This window comes from Papilio machaon, chromosome 7 (assembly GCF_912999745.1).
Source record: "Papilio machaon chromosome 7, ilPapMach1.1, whole genome shotgun sequence".
NCBI lineage: Eukaryota > Metazoa > Arthropoda > Insecta > Lepidoptera > Papilionidae > Papilio > Papilio machaon.
In genome coordinates this window covers 906193-920642 of record NC_059992.1, presented here as the reverse complement: position 1 = coordinate 920642, position 14450 = coordinate 906193, and the positions used below count along the sequence as shown (strand labels likewise).

Below are 14450 nucleotides of genomic sequence, written 5' to 3'. Positions count from 1 at the left end.
GACTTTATGTTATTCTAAATTTTAAATTGCAGCCTCGTGATTGCGGCATTTTGCGTATCTTTGTAATTTGACGGAAATAGATTATCAAGGGATGTACAACATGTATCAAAGATTAACTCAAAAAGGAATGGAAACAGAGCATAATTGTTATCAAATTTGATCCTTCGACTTATCTCGTTAAGGGTCAAATTTAAATGTAGGCGTGTGTCAAACGCCAACGCGTGATGGTACCCTTTGAACAGACTGTCAATTGACTAATCTAGTACGTTTTTGCCTCAGTGAGTTATGCTAAAGGGCACTGGAACAGAAAATTACATTTTCGTAGACGAGTTCTGAATCGTCATGTTCGATGTGCAATAAACTCGTGTCATGCAGAGATAAACCGTTAATTTATATTGGTTTTATACGTACCTGAGTTTCGTATTTTTGTGTTTGCATTTTTTATTTATCGATAAGTTTTTAGTTACATATATTTGATTTTTTTTTAATACCTCTATATTAAAAAATAAGCCATGTTTTATAGTCGTTAATATTATAATTAAGACAAACAACTTAATGACTATAATGAAAACGTTAAATGCCCGGTAAACTTTCAGCAAGCTGGCTGAAAGAATTTACATATTCAAATGCCGTCTGCAAATTAGCACTTTAACAATAAATTTAGTCAAAGTTTTATAGTTCAAATACTTGCTAAGTATTTCAGTGATTTGAAATTAAATTAGAAGGACGTTTAGAAACTAAAACCTTACTTAAAAATATGTTATGTCACATTTAATGAATTTTTGCATAGTTAATTGAAAATAATTTATTTAGAAGACTTTCAAAAGACCCTTATATATCGAACTTAGGCAGTCTATTTATTTTAAAAAATAACAATGAACAGAACAAGTATTTTACTCTGATTGTATCTTGACAATGCTTTTTAAATTGTAAAGTACAAGATTGGAAATATAATATGAATTATCTATAGAAAGTTAGTAGAAAAATATATTAACTTCTATTAGTCGACATAATGATATACGAAAATTCTCTTGTATACTACGACGGTAAGTGATTCATCTAACTGCTTCCGAATTCGATTCGTTCATAGCTGATACGTGCCCTGCGTTAAACAGAACGTCTGGAGGAAAATGTACTGAAGTATCCTTGCATTGTATCTGTCTTCCATACATGGGTTTATTGGAATTTTTTAAATTAATTATTGCTTCTAAATTTAACACGTAGGTTTATATAAAGTTTACTTTTATTTGAATTTCTTCGCAGTTATGTATCACGATGTTTTCTTTCATTGTAAGAACGTATAAATGTAAAACGGATAATGTAAAAACAAATAGGTACCTGGCGGGATTCGAACTCATGATCTACAAATTACAAGTCAAGTCCTTAACCTCTGAACCACTGAAGCTCGCTTAACATCCCGTGAATCACGAATTATATACCCATTAATTATATAGATATTTTGTTCTCTTTTCTCATGAAAAAGATTACTAATAAATATCTTCCATTGAACCATGGAATCCAATTAATTTTATTTTTGGACAAATAAGTTCGTTAGTACTTGGCGTCGAGATGTAATCACGTGTCGTACTCTTGGCAACCGTTCCACAAAGCCAACTCAATAGATGATTACTCGCATGAGATTTCCGATTCGTATTGGATACAGTTATTATGTACTCAATTACAATCAAATTACTATATCTTTTAGAGTGTATTATCCAATTCTAGATACGAGGATAAAAGACAACGATAATTTTAATTGATTTATATTATAATAAACTGTATTTGGTATACTACGTTAGAGGTAGGAACTCGTAAAAAAAACTAATGCAAACATCAAATCATCAAAGAAACACAACCCTTCATACACAAGGCGACGTAAATCTTCGAAACCCGGCGAGTCGCTAAGCAACTTACGTAATACAATGTCAGATATTCGTACAGAGGCACGGGTCACCAACATTTTGTTTTTTAAATTATTCAAACTTTCGTGAGACATTATCACTAACTAATATAGAAACGGCTAAAACACTCACGTATATATATCCGGTGTCGTCACCGACTAGTTTCGAGCCCTTCGGGGGCCCTTCATCAGGTTGAGTGGGATTGGTACTATTTCGCGGACGCGGCCCGTCGCTCACTCAACGGTTCGCTCACGGTGACGACACCGGATATATATACGTGAGTGTTTTAGCCGTTTCTATATAAATTTTGTTTTTTAATCACCAAAACCAGTAGTTCACAACCCATTTGTCAAAATCTTGCGTTGACGATTTAACATTGTATGTATGGTGCGTACGCAACGCGATACTCGCTACACAAGGATACGATATTAGTTTCGAAGATTTACCTTGCCTTGTGTACGAAGGGGCTAAGTTTCAACGTAACAGGATACTCTGAATGTATTCTAATAGAGTAATGGAAAACTGAAATAACTATATCAGGTCAGAAGAAATTTCAAACAGAGCGAACTTTTGTTACGATGTTTTGTGCGTTAACTTATACAAGCAGTTAAAACTACAAGTCATTGTCATATTTGGCACATCGAATCTATAAAGTATTATAGGTTAAAACTATTAAAGTGAAAAATTTAACAGTAGTTTTATTATACATCGAAACATCACATAAATGTTATAGATATTCTTAAGTGCGGATTTTAAGAGTTTGCTCTAAAGAGGGATGTATAGTTTGGTTAATATATTATAGGATAGTATGTAGTTGTCCTTTATTCTTAGCGCTGTTGAAGCTGGAATCAGTTTTATGGAAGGAACGTGAGACTGAACCCGCGTACTTAGCCGCTCGTAAATCTGTCCAACGCCGACGCCAACGTCGTACCTATTTTACAGCAACGTCTACTAAACTATTGCGAAACTGTCGCGACACATACAAATACCCATGACGCTATTTATTTAGTTTTTTTTTTTCTAATAAATAGCACGTGTCTTCTGCTAAAGTGTGGTCTTCTAGAAATTACATACAACATATTTATAATCGTTTGCTTTTACAGTACACAATATCTCAAACATTCGAATAAAACTAAAATATCCTGTATCGCCCCCCATTCTTATTATTACCATTAAAAGTATTTATATACTTTGTTCAGATATTTAAAAGCTAACATACGTCTGACAAATATCACTAAAAATTACGAAAAGCTTCGAGTGAAAAAAATAAAGAATTGAAATCTGACAACGGAATTGCAGTATTCAGGGAACGCAGCGCTCTGATTCGGGTCGCACGTCGGAATCCTACGACAACCAAAAAAGCGCACGCCGAATGAAAGCCGACAACTTTCTACCTTTTTTTCCTATCCGGTCGGCAGTCTTTTATTTTTACTCTCGTGTTTCACGCTCGCAGCATTGACTGGTCCGCACTGATACATGTCGGACAATGTTTTGTATTTACAGTTTACAGTTATAAGTCGCGCCATTTTATAACTTTTAATAAGTTTCAATGTTATAGAACATCGGATGAACAGTTGATTTGGTAAGAGAGTGTAATACAAAACCGATGTACCTTTTAACCAAAAAAAAATGCACATGTATAAGTATTTCTTCTACTCGTTGTTGTGGGATAATTACTTAATTTAAAAAAAAAAAAAAAACATGAAATAGAGCCAAAATATTTGTCAACCTTAAATGGGTAGATAGTAGGATATAAATCTATATATATTAAAGAAAGTGGTGTTAGTTACACTATTTATAACTCAAGATCGGCGGAATCGATTTGACTGAAAATTGGTGGACAGGTAGCTTAGAACCAGGAAACGGACATAGGATAATTTTTACCCCGTTATCTATTTTTTATTCCGCGCGGACGGAGTCGCGGGTAAAAGCTAGTATAATATATAAACTCTGTAATATTAAAAAAACCGTAAAGATCCAATGAGTTCGAGCGACTTTCACGTGACGTCATAAAAATTTTCATAATGTCGACCGCAGATGTTATATTAAATTTTAAATATCGAACGCCGTGATCGGCCGCCGTTCAATTTGCCGCGAAATCTCGATCGCGACAGCTTTAGGGCGCGTATACATGGTGATAAAATAATCGTGCCGTCGGCAGCCTATCGTGCGATGTAAAGATTCGAGCGAATGATTCCATCTCGTTCGCGTCGTTTATTGTTATTTGACTGCTTTATTGCCGATCATGGCCTTATTTTTTTCTCAATGGAAAACGTTCGTACGTCGTTCGGAAAGACGCCTTTATCATATTATGTTGTGAGACATACAACATCTTGTTTTTATTTTGTTGGAAAAATGTAGAATAAATTCTGTTTAGACCACATTTGTAACTTTTGTCTTATAGGTACTAGAATCTAAACTTATAACTGACAAGACATAATCATTTTTTTCTTTCATATCTATAATTATGGTTAGTTTTTATGTAACAAATTTTCAGTGTTTTCAAATTGGAAAATGATATCTAATTTAGAAATAACAATAACTAATTAAATTTCTTGGAACGCGTTTATTCCAAACGAAACGTTACTCCAACGTTTGTATAATTTGTATTAACAACGTTCGAGCAGACATCAAAATATCAAATGTTTTGTACACAAAAGAAATCAAACGACTAATTAACGACTTTCTGTATTGGATCGTATCCATTTCGCTTTACAATGTTTAATGTTTTGTACCTCTTTCCTTTGAAAGAAAATGGAACGCTAATTACCGCTATGTAAATACAAACAATTCATGTTTGCCAAACAAAATGAGGTATATTAAAAAATTCACTCCAATTTATTCGGAAACCGTAAAGTTTCTGATACGAAAAAAAGCTATCAAAGAACATTTCCCCGTGTTCTGCGCGGAGTGTAGAAGCCATCGAAATTCAAGCCAGTTTTCCCGAACCGACGATATTGTGCGATACCTTATATTAAACTGTAATAAAACTCCCCATCTCTAATATAATTTCGCGTCCTGGACCAAATATAAGGCTGCAGACATAAGGGCATCACAATCTGTCACACTAATACAATACAATTAATTACGATATTTATTACTATGTCGTAATTGATGCTATGACGTTATGAGACAAAGCCCTATCTAATACTCATTTATATAAATCACTTCACAAGAAAGGACGGACTCATCTGATGTCAGTATAAATAATACTTCAAATGGATTTCAACACATTTAAAAGCAAGTAGACAATATGTGAAGCCAACAATAATAGGATAATATCATATTATGTTAATCAAATTCTCGGCTAATGTAGAAGTTTATCAAAAATTATATTTAAGCATAAGAATAATCATAACAGTCCTTCGATAAATTACTCGAAACACCCTCAGCGTAATATATGAAGTAAGCATACTATAGAATCAGTTCAAGAAATAATTCCAGTGTGTAATACCCCTAAGTCAAACGGCAGTCGCGCGGCGGCGCTGTCGGCAATCAATCGATAGGAACCGGTTGCCAAGCAACGATCGTGTTGCAAAATAAACAATCAGAATCGGGGCCCGGCCGTGAGCAAATTTGCTTTCTTATTTTATTACTTGTGTCAACATTTTAGATCGATATTATCGGATTATTTACTCCCCTACGTTATATCATGGTATTTTGATTCTTTTATTGCGAACATGGTGCTTCTACCGCCGTGCGTTCCGGATACTTGTGGAAAAGATTTCCGCAACTCGTTGCATAAGCCGAGTCCGAACTATCCTTATGGCAGTACGAAGAGGAAACCTCGGGTCGTGCCCGCATTCACGATACAAGCGATGCAGAAGAACACGAAGGTGAAACCGCCACCCAAGTGCGGTTTGTACGATCCTCTACCTGTCAGACCGACCACGTTCCGAGGATGCTATAAAAGGGGCGAGTTCCCTCTGTCTATTGAATTCGTCGCGAGCGGGAAAAAGCTTTCTTGGAAGGTAACAACTGTGCACGTGTTTTCCGGTGTCCGTTTTGTCAAGTTCAATGTTGGGTTTCATTGAAGTAGCGCTGAGTGATCTGATCGATTTCACAGGTAAATATTTCGGTTTACCAACAAAATATTTACCTGTGTAAGAGGATATAATTTAATTGGAATAGCTCACGTATGTTCTCATAGTTTTTGTTTTTTTTGTACTAATGTTATAAATGCGAATGTTTGGATGAATTGATGGATGTTTGTTTGAAGGTATCTCCGGAACGGTTGAACGGATCTTGATGAAATTTGGCACAGATGTAGAATCGAGTTTGGAAAAACACATAGGTTACTTATTAAGTTTTTTTAATGCCACGCGGACGGAATCGCTGGCGACAGCTAGTTTTTTTTATAATTTGTAATATTGATCTGCAAATAAAGTCTTCGTCCGATGAAAATACATAACATACTGATAATAAAAGAATGAAAACAGGCACAGAATTCAGACTAATTCCAGCTGTTATCAAAATTACTATCAAAGTCTAAAATCAGCTTAAATTTAAGCTCAGCTCTAAAGTCCTTTGTGGGCTGTTAGACTTCCTAGAGCTTTGTCTGTAACAATCCATTTGCTAGACCATGTGGAACATTTTGTTACATTCAATGAAAGTGGTTCTTTGGTACAGTGATTATTAGTGAAACTTATACTCATTTTATGTTGAAAGTAAAGACGGTAAAAATTTAAATAATATATTTGAAAATCTTTGTACTTTGTACTGAAGAGCTCGGAGCCTACCCTAAGTTAGTGGTGACTAGGACATAGTAAACCACGCTGGCCCAGTGCGGGTTGGTTGACTTCACACATATCTTTGAATTTTTTCTCAGATATGTGCAGGTTGCATCGCAATGTTTTCCTTCAGCGTAAGAACGTCTGATAAATTTACATATGTAAATCGAAAATCGAAAAACACATTGGTGAATGACGGGATTCGAACTCAGTACCTGCAGATTGCAAGCAACCCCAATAGCTTAACCCCTGATGCTCTCTAAAAGTGATAATGTAGAGCGGTTATTATTAAATGTTAATAAATTTTCCCTGAACTATATTTACAAGCTTTTATTTAGTTTTACCTGTCGCAATGTTTTTCATCAAATTATACAAATTCAATTTGATCTAGTTCCGTTACCGATTGATCTGAAATTTTGCATAGTTTTGTAAATCGTGTGACAAAGAAAATTTATGATGACATTGTGCTGATCTGATGATGTAGCTGGATGATGGCTGTAGAAACTTTCCAATGAAATTACACAATTAAATCGAGTTTGAATCGTCTTGACGAGTAGTTTGTCTTTTTATTCAATTTATTTAAATTAACAATCAAAATTAAGGCTTTTTTAAGTTTTTTAATTTTCATTTTTTGTGAAATTTGAATGAGGATTTCTCAAAATTATAAATTTAACCATGCTTACTTATTTTAGGTACCTATAGAAAAATTGGACTATCATCATTACCTGCCGATATTCTTCGAAGGCCTCGCCGAAGCGGGTTACCCGTTCACCTTTATAGTCGAGCAAGGTATCCACGACCTTGTTACCAAGGGGTCTCACAAAGTCTTGCCTGTGGTGCCACAAATTATAATACCTATCAAAAGTGAGTATAAATACGGTAATATTTCGACTATTGGTTGAAATTTATAGATACATCATCATCAGCTTACTATACGTCCCCACTCAGGGGCTCGGAACCTACTCCAAGTTAGGGGTGACTAGGCCATAGTCTACCACGCTAGCCCAGTGCGTGTTGTTTGACTTCACACATATCATTGAATTCCTTTTCAGATATGTACAGGTTTCATCACGATGTTTTCCTTCACCGTTAAATGAAAATCACATTTGTACATGGCGGGATTCGAACCCAGGACCTGCAGATTGCAAGTCAAATGCTAAAACTCTGAGCCACCGACGCTCCTATAGATACAAGCTGTTAACTATAACCAGACAAAACTAGATATTAAGTTGCATTGAATATATTTTTACATCTCGAGATTTTTTTTATTTCCACTGAAGTTGTTTTAGTTCCTCCCAAGTAGGGTTGGCGACAGGCAGGCGGCCGGCCGTTAAAATATAAGCCAAAACTTTAAGGTTTGTAAAACCTTGTGTGCTGACCCTACGTGAGTGAGAAAAGGCCAGGGAGATGATAAAGTTGTTGTTAGTTATTAAAATACATTTAACAAAAACTGAATTAATATTCAATTGGACAGATTATAGTAATGAAATAATATAGTGAAACGTTTATCTTTCAGTAAAAAATATTGTGTAATTATTTATGTATTCATAATGGTTAATTCGGCTCTTGTTTGTTGCAGATGCGTTGGCGACGAAACGGCCCACGGTGCTATGCCACGCGCTTCGCTGTCTGCAGATGCTAGTCACGTACTGTGACCACGTGGGAGAGGCGCTCGTCCCCTACTATCGCCAGATATTACCTATACTCAGTTTATTCAAGGACAAGAACAGTGAGTAACATTTATGTCTTACGAATGATTGGGCTACTAACTTACTGAAATTACAATGCGCTTAACACCATAAGATTATTTACGCTGTAGAAGTTGTGAAAATTAAAAGCTGATGTTAAAATAAATATTTTTATTTTGTCATATAAATTTTAGAAATAGCAAATTCTTTTCTCGACTGTTTATTGCTGTCTCCTACAATACGTTTGTTATTTAGCATACGATACAGACAACTAAATGGTCTGACAAAGGACTTGCTTGGCAACGTTATTGATTACGTCCAGTTGCAGTACAACTTCATTTGTGTCGACACTCGCAACTGTCTTAGCAACATGTGTTGCACAACTGTATCGGATTAGTCTCACTAACTATGCTATATTATTTGTCACGTTACGTGTCTGGAATACGATATCATAGTTCAATTATAGTTCCGGAGTAAAACATCGATGATTTTAAAGTAACAAATCAGAAAGGAACCTTTTTTAGCCGACTTCAAAAAGAAGGAGGTTATCAATTCGACTGATTTTTTTTTAATATGTATAAATGTTAAAGGGAAAAGTTTTTTCATGTCAGTGCAAAACAGGAAGATGTTCTTATTATAACACACTAGCTGTCGCTCGCAACTCCGTTCGCGCGAAATTAAAAAACAAACTTAATAAGTAGTCTTTATGTTCTTCCAGATTATGTTCTATATTTGTGCCAAATTTCACCAAGATCCGTTCTGCCGTTCCGGAGATACCTTCATAAAAACATCCATCCATCCATCAAAATTTTCACATTTATAATATTAGTAAGATTACCAGATTTATTTTCAACAAAGATTAATTTTATAATCTAATTAGTGTAACATTTGAGTTAAAGCGTCGGGCGTTACAAAGGTTACGTTACACAGTTTGCAATATTAGCCTGACGGAGTTACTCCGCGGCGTTGCAACGAAAACGACTTTACCAAACCCGCCGCAACTATTTGACAACTCTAGAAATGAGAGAACACCGGTCTCTGTAAACGTGCGACTTTAAGTCGCATGTTCTTCATTTGTTTTTTAATATAGTAGTCAAGTAGACAATATTTATGAAAAACTATTGGGCATCATCAGGTTTTTAAACTGTTATTGGAAACAAACATAATTTAGCAATAGATAGTAATAGTAAATATACATTTAGCGACTGATCTCTCGTCTGTTTATTCACTGGTGTGGCACGCAGAGAATGGCAACAACGCGTCGCAGCCGACACCCCAAATACTCTGACGCCTTCGCCCTACGACTAGCTGAGTAATTAATCTTCCTCGAGGCAACGACAAGTCTATTATATCGGAAACAATACCGCTTCGATTATATTGAGATGTTCGATATTTTCTGCTCTATTATTTTCATCATGGTGACACTATGTGACAAAAGCTATACATCATGTTACATTTTTAGACGACTTCAAAAAGTAGGAGATTATAATTGTAAAGAAAATTTACATAACCGTAATTAGAGTTCTTAAAGGATAGTTTTGTTGTCACTAAATTGATGTCAAGAAACTTATTTAACGACTGTGGAAGTGACTCAATGTTGTTTTCATCTATGTTCACTTTAGACACACTTTAAACTTTTAAACCAGGATAGTTTTTAGCCGACTTCAAAAAGAAGGAGGTTATCAATTCGACTGTATTTTTTTTATGTGTGTCACTGCGAATCTCAGCCCCCGGTGGTCCGATTTTAATGAAAATTATTTTAATCGAAAGGAAGTGCTTGCAGATGGGACCCATCTTTTTTTTTTAATAAGGAAGTACATAGATATTTTAAAGGGAAATATAATGTGATTTTTTTCTCTTAATTGCAGATAACATGGGTGCCGGAATTGACAGTAGTACATCACGCGGTGAGAATGTTGGTGACTTGATAGAAGAAACTCTTCAATGCTTGGAACGTTACGGTGGTCCGGACGCATTTATAAATATTAAATACATGATACCAACGTACGAATCTTGTATGCAAAATTAATATAGACATTTAGATATGTTGACGGTCTTTGCATTTTTGGGATGTTATTGCTTTAAATGCAATTTGTCTAAATTTTAGCTTCGGTAGCTTTAATAATGTAATTCACGAATATCATACTAATATTATATTAATATTATATAGTATAGTATGCGAATTATATAAAAATCCTTAGTTAAATTGTAAAGAGATATAACGAAATGATTTGACAATGACGAGTCTTGTACATTTTTATATCTGTCTAATAACTTAAGAGTTATGTATGTATAGAACGGACGTAAGGGTAATAAAATGGAGGAAGACATTTCGGATACATTATTTGATCCACAAATTGAAATGGTACATTTTGATGAACACCATTTATTTATGTGACAGTTTTTGCCATAATGTAACCGCAAATCAATTGACACTTATGCCTCCATCCCCGTCTTTCTCATTTAAAAAACTGAGATATAATATAGATCTACGGGTGTGTAGGCAATGGAAACCTACGGCAATAAATTATAAAAAAACAGCAATGTTACATTACGGTAATGGTAATAGTAATTATTTATATATTACCTTCAAATTCGGCTGACTTATCACTCGTATTAAACATATTATCTCAGTTTTTGTTTTCAAAGAGAATAAAGGGATAATAATATTGTACACAAGTAGTTTGTCAATGGAATCCAAAGTTATGTTATGTATAAACCATACTAATACTTTTACTTAAATGAGTTTATTATTATTATTAATTATTATTCATTTATTACCTTATTATGTAAATAATACATTTTATAAAAAAAATAACAAAATGTATTATATAAAAAATAGTATATCACCGGCTGCGAATCCCATGACTCAAGTAACCAGTGGTGAGGGCTACAAAGACAGGAACCTACTCACTATGCGCGCGGTTATTATTATTATTTATTTTATCAAAAGTAATCTGCGTATTGTTGTTGTGATTGGTTTAAGGAGTATGGCAAACTTGTCTATGGTACAAAATCCAGTCCTCCACTCTTATGCCATCCTCTTAACATCTGATACGACACAACGTCCATTTACTTCTTTATCTATGTATGTAACATAACTCAATGTTTGTTGTTGTGTTTTGTGGTAATCTGTTAAATTGCTCAAATCAGAATATTGTAATTTTTTCTACATAAATGTTGTCTAAATCCTTGCTGGTTTGATTTTTATTTTTGTTACAATTTGTTTTTATTACATCAAATATTACAATTTGAATATTACAATATGTTGTTTAGATTTAAACCCAATGTTAGTTAACATTTTGTTCTTGAAATATTTAGACCAGTACTATCATTGTTTTAAGTGAAAAATCATTTTTTTAGACTGGCTCTCGCCCACGCGGAATTAAAAAGACGTAATAAGTAGACTATATGTTCTTCCAGACTATGTTCTACATCTGTGCCAAATTTCATCAAGATCTGTTGAGCAATTCCGGAGATACCTTCAAACAAACATCCATCCATTTATCCATCTAAGCATTCGCATTTATAAAATTAGTAAGATTTATTAGGACACAACACTTATATGGCATCTAGAGGACGCCATGTTTAAATAGACAATCATCTTTAATATTATGTGTACATTTAACTAATAATAATTCATAGCTTTATGTTTATTATTCAAATTAACTCATATCGTCATGTGATTAGCAAATAAATCGATGGAGCGAGCGTCATAATTTGCTGGATAAATTACATGACAGATTGTGGAATAGTTAACAAGAGTGTATTGAGTTTATTAATGCGGTCTCCGCTTCGCCGGAACCTCTCGGGAGCGTCATGTCAATATTTGGATCAACCGGAGCCAAAGCAATTTACAAGCGGCGAAGCAAAATGTACAGCTCTATGTATGCATGTATGCATACAATTTGCATTTCAAGTTCCTTCAGTTTGTGTGAAGCTAAAACGTATGCATGTAAGTTGTTTGTAAGCCACTCGGTTCTTTGTCACGTTTTACGGACTTTCTGATCGATATGCAACACATTTTTTTAAATTTAAAAAACATCACAAAGTTAAAAAAATAGATGGGACCTACAGGTATCTTAATGATATAATAATGTTTATTGGAGTCTTTAACATAGTTGTTAGTTGATATTAATAGATTTCTGAGACTTCATTATGAATTTCATAGAATAAGAAATATTGATTGCTTTTGTCCATAAGTATATTTTTACCAGCCATATTATTTGAATAAGTTCAAAACAGTTTTATTGGAAAAATTGCTTGTTAAAATTATTTTTAGTATTTTCTCTTGTAATACGCGCCGAGACTCAATCCCTCAGAAGGTCGACTCATTTGAAATACGATACATCAAAGGCCTTTGGTCCATTGCCACTTTCATATCGAAGTGTAGACGACATTTTACAATTTCTTGTTACTTCATAATATGTTATATTAAACTTGACAGTAAGATGATCGCTAGAAATCAAGAAAAACAATGGTTCTTGATTTCTTTATTGAAAAAAAATTTATCCCTCTGTGTTACGGTTGTGAGTTATTTTGTTAATGTTTTTCTTTAACTATGTAAAATAATAAAATAAAGTAATTTATATTAATTGGCAATAAGTTTTAACAAACTGATCTCTAGTACATTTATCAGTTTCTTGCAGGCGATACGATGGTGTGGATACACGACACCTTCTTAGTCGAACAACATTTATTACCAAGAACAAGCACTTAGACAAAATGGATATGGCATTAAGAAAGGTGGTTCAGGAAGTGTAAGAGCGTCGGTGGCTCAGGGGTTAAGCACTTGAATTGCAATCTGCAGGTCCTGGGTTCAAATCCCGCCATGTACCAATGTGTTTTTCGGTTTACATTTATCCCACGTTCTTACGGTGAAGGAAAACATCGTGATGCAACCTGCACATATCTGAGAATAAATTCAATGATATGTGTGAAGTCAAGCCGCACTTGGCCAGCGTGGTTGACTATGGTCTAGTCACCAATAACTTGGGGTAGGCTCCGAGTCCCTCAGTGGGGACGTATAGTTAGCTGATGATGTATGTATTAAGAAACACCGTATATGTTAATTAATTTAACAAACATTACTTCTATTACTGTTTTAAAGCAAGGATAATTAAAGTCTTTGAAAAAATAGGTGATTTATCTTAATAATTTTTCTTACATATTCATGCTTTTTAATTGGTTATGGAACATAAAAGTAAAAATAGTATTCACTATTCAATTTATTTTTCATAAACGAACAAAACTTAGATCAATTTTGAAATAAACTGTATAAAATTCAATATTTTACAAAATTATAATCTAATCCAGATTTAGAGATCTATGTAGCGCTGTCTCCGTCGCAAATAATTTATCTTGGGGACAATCAGGACGGTCATTTTCTTGAGGAGTGCGCTCCGAAACTATTTCTGTCTCGCCTTAAGTTTCATTATTCCTTGCAAATTATAATATTGTTTCATTCTTTCATTTATTTATCATCAAAATATGATTTGTGTTATTTTTATCCTAGAGAATCATTTTACATTTTATTTTATGAATGACTTTAAATTTCATTTAGAACATTTTTCTAAACAGAAATTATTTACAACAATAGAATTGCGAACTGCAATTTATTCCGAAACACTTAGAAGATTCAATTTGGTTAGTATTCAGTGCACAGGAAGAATTGTCTTTACTAGAACTTGATTGTGGACTTAAATATAATGAGAGCATATAAACTACTATCGTTGATGGATAGCAATTTATTAAGACAAAATAATTTTCTTGAAACATACCCCACTTCTGAAGACCAAAGATAAAACAATAATATTAATACACACAATAAAGTCAGCCAAAGACGGGGAAGTCGAGATTGGTAAAACACTGGAAAGCACTAAAGGAGCGCACTATCTCTCGTTCCACGCAATAAATGCTGGCAGAAAAATCGCAACGATTAATATCGGCTACCAAGCGACTGTAATGCCATATTTTTCATCATTATATGCTCATTAAAAGAGAGGCACTACCGTAAAATCGGATCTCGGCATAAAAGGGAAAGACGCAATCGTAGACGAAGATATTTTATTCAGTCGGCAGCCCGGCGAGGTATTTAAATACGTATAAATTTCAATTTGGGCATCAAGTTT

General features: G+C 34.1%; 2 protein-coding genes across 3 annotated transcripts in view; one reads left to right on the top strand and one right to left on the bottom strand.

Annotated features, from left to right (window-relative positions):
* The window catches only part of LOC106715963 (CUGBP Elav-like family member 4), a 423044-nt gene that overhangs the window by 268590 nt on the left and 140004 nt on the right, over window positions 1–14450 (bottom strand). The window lies entirely within an intron of this gene.
* On the top strand, window positions 5428–10367 carry LOC106715964 (parkin coregulated gene protein homolog). The gene is made up of 4 exons (XM_014509377.2): window positions 5428–5872; window positions 7324–7495; window positions 8211–8360; window positions 10188–10367. Exons 1-4 carry the CDS (start codon window positions 5582–5584, stop codon window positions 10346–10348), a joined length of 774 nt encoding a protein of 257 aa, XP_014364863.1. The 5' UTR covers window positions 5428–5581; the 3' UTR covers window positions 10349–10367.